Here is a 4,653-nt window from a genome sequence, read left to right on the forward strand (position 1 = left end):
CCCGTGACTCCAGATTCCTCCTAGTTGGTATTTTGTCCCAAAGAATTCTCCACGTAGTAATCATAACTTTTGGTAAAGCTTTGGTCTTCCACAACAGACTAAACACATCACTACTTGGTCCAGTATCTTGGTTAGTCAGTAAATTGTATGCTGATTTCACAATGAAAATTCCCTTGGAATCCCCTCTCCATGTAATTAAATCCTTTACATCTTTATATAAGACTTCCTTATCCAGAATTATCAATAATTCTTCCTCCAGGTCCAATTCCCATTGAAACCTCTCCCTCCTCCATTTTAGGTTCCATTGCCATCCACCTTCTCCCCAAAAACCAGTCTCCCCCACTGTCAATCCTTGATGTAAGGACAAAGTGTATAATCTAGGATATAAATCCTTGAGATTATTGTTATTAACCCAGGGATCTTCCCACAGTCTAATTGAGTCACCAGATCGAACTTTCCATACTAAGGCTTTTTGGAACCACCCTTCGTCCTCACCTTCTCTACAAATTTTAAGTAAATCACTCCACCACCTTGATTGCTTTTTCATCTGGTCATGGGTATTACTAGATACCGCTATATATTTAGATTTCAAAATATCTTTCCATTTCCCCTCCTCTTCACTCATCAACCTCCACTTCCATTTCGCCATGAGAGCAAAGTTGAATTTCCTGATATTTTTGATTCCTAACCCACCCTCTTCACAGGGCTTACAAATGTTCTCCCAGCTTACCCATGGTATAGACTTGTTGTCTCTACCCCAGACCCACAAAAAAATCCTTTGTATACTCTTGATCTTGTTACAAAAACCGAAGCCGGAGCTTTAAACAAAGACGGATAAAACAAGAGAATGGATGTAAAGACTGATTTAATCAAGCAGATTCTTCCTGCCATAGACAAGAACTTCCCTTTCCAAGAACTCAGTCTAGCATTAATTCTATTGATGGCAGGCTCCCAAAATGATGCCTTTCCAGGATTACCACCTATTTCAAGACCCAAATACTTGAAAGGGATCTGCATGGTATTGCAATTTAAAGTCTTCGCATAGGTTTCTAATGTATACCTATCCACATTTATACCTGCCAGCTTCGATTTGTGGAAATTAATTTTCAGCCCAGAAACAAGTTCAAAACATCTTAGAATCGTCTTAATAGAAAAGATATTAGAAAATGAGTCTTCACACATGAATAGGGTGTCATCTGCGAATTGTAACATACTGCAATGTCCCTCCCCACTTTCACACCTGTGAGCATTTTTTGCTTAGACGCTTGCCTCACTAGCCCAGCCAAGCCTTCAGCTACCACAAGGAATAAGAACGGAGCCAAAGGATCTCCCTGTCTCAACCCTCTTGAGGGTTTAAATTCCTCAGTCGGACTTCCATTAACTAACACTGAATTAGAAGACGATTTCAAGCACCCTGTAACCCACTTTATCCATTTGCTATGAAACCCCAACCTGTGTAGCATATCAAGTAGAAAATTCCACCTTACTAAATCATATGCTTTCTCGTAGTCCACCTTAAAGCAAAGTGCACTCCTCTGATTCCTCCTCACCTCCTCCACCACCTCATTTGCTATGAGAACACTGTCTAATAAACCTCTATTTCTCAAAAAAGCAGATTGGTGTTCATCAATAACCAAAGCCAACACTTCCTTCATGCGACCCACTAACACCTTAATAACAATCTTATAAAAGACTCCTACCAGGGAAATGGGCCTAAACTGCTCGAGGATAGGGGATCATTCACTTTAGGTACCAACGCTATGAAGGAGGCATTACACCCTTTGGAATATCCCCCGTTTCCTGGAAAAGGTATAACGCTTCCATAATATCAGATTTAAGATAATCCCAACAGTTTTTTATAAAAACTTGTAGTATATGATACAAAAAATATTATATATATATATATAAAGTAAAAATGAAAAAGGGTAAAGTAGAAGATATTATAAATATTTTAATAAGGTTAAGAAAACTGATTGTATTTTTTTATTTCTTCAAAATAAATTTAAAGGATATTTATAAAGAAAGGGAGAAAGAGATAAACAAAATTAAATTTGAAAACATTAAATACCTATAGCATGAATTTAATCTATTTTATGTTGAATTTAAACGAATTTATGCTTTTCTCATTTTTAGGAAAAAGTATATAAGGAACTTCTTTTTATCAGTTTTGGTACTTATTTAATAAAGATTGATAGTGTTGGACCAATTGTAACTATTCTAAGAAAGTATAATGGAGTACATGTTACGCCTTATTTAGGGCCTTAGAACATGGTTTAGACATTGTTTGTCACTGCTGGTTATTAATTCATATTTTATTATTATTAATTCTGATTTTATTACCTTTAACTATTTTACCGTTATTATTGCATTAATGGTCAGTTTATAGGTCTGTTAGTATTCCTATTTTATAGCTTCCAGTAATTGTAATTTTATTATATATATTTCAAAATGAATAAGATCAGCTAAACAGTTTTGCAATCTTGTGCAATTACCTTCAGTCAGTTTCTACAACCTTTTGCCTTCTCTTATTTCCTTCAATTAGTTCCTACAATTGGTATCAGAGCCAGTCTGTTATCATGAACTCTACCCAATTATCAGTCCCTATCCTTAATGGAAAAAATTACAATCGGTGGTGTGTGCAAATGAGAGTTTTGTTTGATTATCATGAGTTATGGGATGTCGTTGAGAGTGGAGTGTCTGCATTAGCTGCTAATGCAACTGAGGCGCAACGAGTAGCGCATCGTGATAAGAAGAAGAAGGACAATAAGGCTTTATATCTCATCCGTCAAGGGATGAATGATGAGACGTTTGAGCAAATAGAAGGAGCAACAACTGCAAGTGATGCTTGGATCATTTTGTCAACCAATTATAAAGGTGATGACAAGATCAAAAGGGTGCATCTTCAAACCCTAAGACGCCAATATGAATTGCTGTAGATGGAAACCACAAAGACTATTGATGTTTATATAAATAAAGTTCTTGCCTTGACAAATCAGATGAAGACCAATGGTGAAACACATTCGGAGCAGGCAAAGGTGGAGAAGATTTTGAGATCTTTAACTCCCAGATTTGAACATGTTGTTGCCGCAATTGAAGAGACCAATGACATTTCAACAATGACAGTAAGGTTATTGTCTGGTTCCCTACGAGCGCATGAGCAGCGGATGAATGACAATAAGATTGGAAAACCAATTGAACAGGCTTTACAAGCACAAGCCTCAATTGGTAGCTCCTGTCATAAACACGGTAGTTCACAAGGAAGAGGACGAGGACGTTGTGGTAGCTATTCCAGCAAAGGTCGTGTTGGCCAGAATCATGGAGGTGCTGAGCAAAACAACATTGATTCTAATCACAATTCAAGTTCAAATAACTCTATACACGGAGGACGAAGAGGCATTTATAATAAATCAAATGTTGAGTGTTATAATTGCCATAAACACGACCATTATGCAAATGAGTGCAGATCAAAAGGTGATAATCATGCTGTCAATTGTGCTTAAGAAGACAATAATCATGTACAAGATGAAGAGGATCATGCAGTACTAATGACAACCACATCAAATGAAACACCAAACAATCAGACTTGGTATTTGAATACAGGTTGCACGAATCATATGTGTGGTCAGAAGGAGCTGTTTGCAGATTTGGATGATTCATTTCGCACACAAGTGAAATTCGGTGATGGCAGGTTTGTTCCGGTGACTGGAAAAGGGCGAATTCTTATTACATAGAAGAATGGTGATCACAGGTACATCTATGATGTTTTCTATGTACCTGATATGAAAAGTAATCTGCTGAGTATGGGACAGTTAGCCGAAAAGGCTTACGTGATGCACATAGTTGAAAATAAATTATCAATTTTTGATAAAAAAAATGTAATTTGATTCTTAAAACCTTTTTATCAAAAAACCACATGTTTCCAGTAGATATTCATATGGGTGATTTCAAGTGCTTGAATGCAATAGTGAATAATGAATCGTGGTTATGGCATTTACGCTTTGGGCACTTAAATTTTTAGAGTTTGGAAAATCTCTCCAAACAAAATTTAGTGAATGGTTTACCCCATATTCATCACCCTAATCAATTGTGTGAGACTTACATTTTTGAAAAGAATCATAGGATACCATTTGTTAAGGAGCCTTGGTGTGCAAAATTTCCTTTGGAGCTTGTTCACACAGATGTTTGTGGCCCGATGAACATATCATCAGTTGGAGGTAATAAATATTTTTTAACCTTTATTGATGATTTTTCAAGGAAAACTTGTATTTATCTATTGAAAAGCAAGGATGATGTATTTCACTGCTTTAAAATATTTAAAGCATTTGTTGAAACACAGAGTGACAGACAAATTAAGATGGTGCGTAGTGATGGAGGAGGTGAGTACAAGTCTAATGAGTTCAAGAGGCACTGTGAAGAACTTGGGTTGCAACATAACATAACATGTCCATACACACCTCAACACAACGGAGTTGTCGAGAGAAAGAATAGAACAATCATGGACATGGCGAGGAGCATGCTTAAAGCGAAAGGTATGCCAAATTATTTTTGGGCTGAGGCCGTAACATGTGCGGTATATTTGATAAACAGATCACCCACTCAGAGTGTTCCTAACACAACTCCGATTGAGGCATGGAGCAGATTCAAACCCAATGT

The 4,653-nt window shown here is 36.8% G+C and overlaps 1 protein-coding gene across 1 annotated transcript; it reads right to left on the reverse strand.

The window, feature by feature from the left end:
- Positions 1–227: 227 nt before the first annotated feature.
- On the reverse strand, positions 228–1,655 carry LOC137815477 (uncharacterized). Its single transcript, XM_068618594.1, has 3 exons — positions 1,215–1,655; positions 731–1,011; positions 228–351 (listed from the first exon to the last, which is right to left on the reverse strand). Exons 1-3 carry the CDS (start codon positions 1,653–1,655, stop codon positions 228–230), a joined length of 846 nt encoding a protein of 281 aa, XP_068474695.1.
- Positions 1,656–4,653: the final 2,998 nt, after the last annotated feature.

The sequence above is a fragment of the Phaseolus vulgaris genome, chromosome 1 (genome assembly GCF_000499845.2).
Source record: "Phaseolus vulgaris cultivar G19833 chromosome 1, P. vulgaris v2.0, whole genome shotgun sequence".
NCBI classification, from domain to species: Eukaryota; Viridiplantae; Streptophyta; class Magnoliopsida; order Fabales; family Fabaceae; genus Phaseolus; species Phaseolus vulgaris.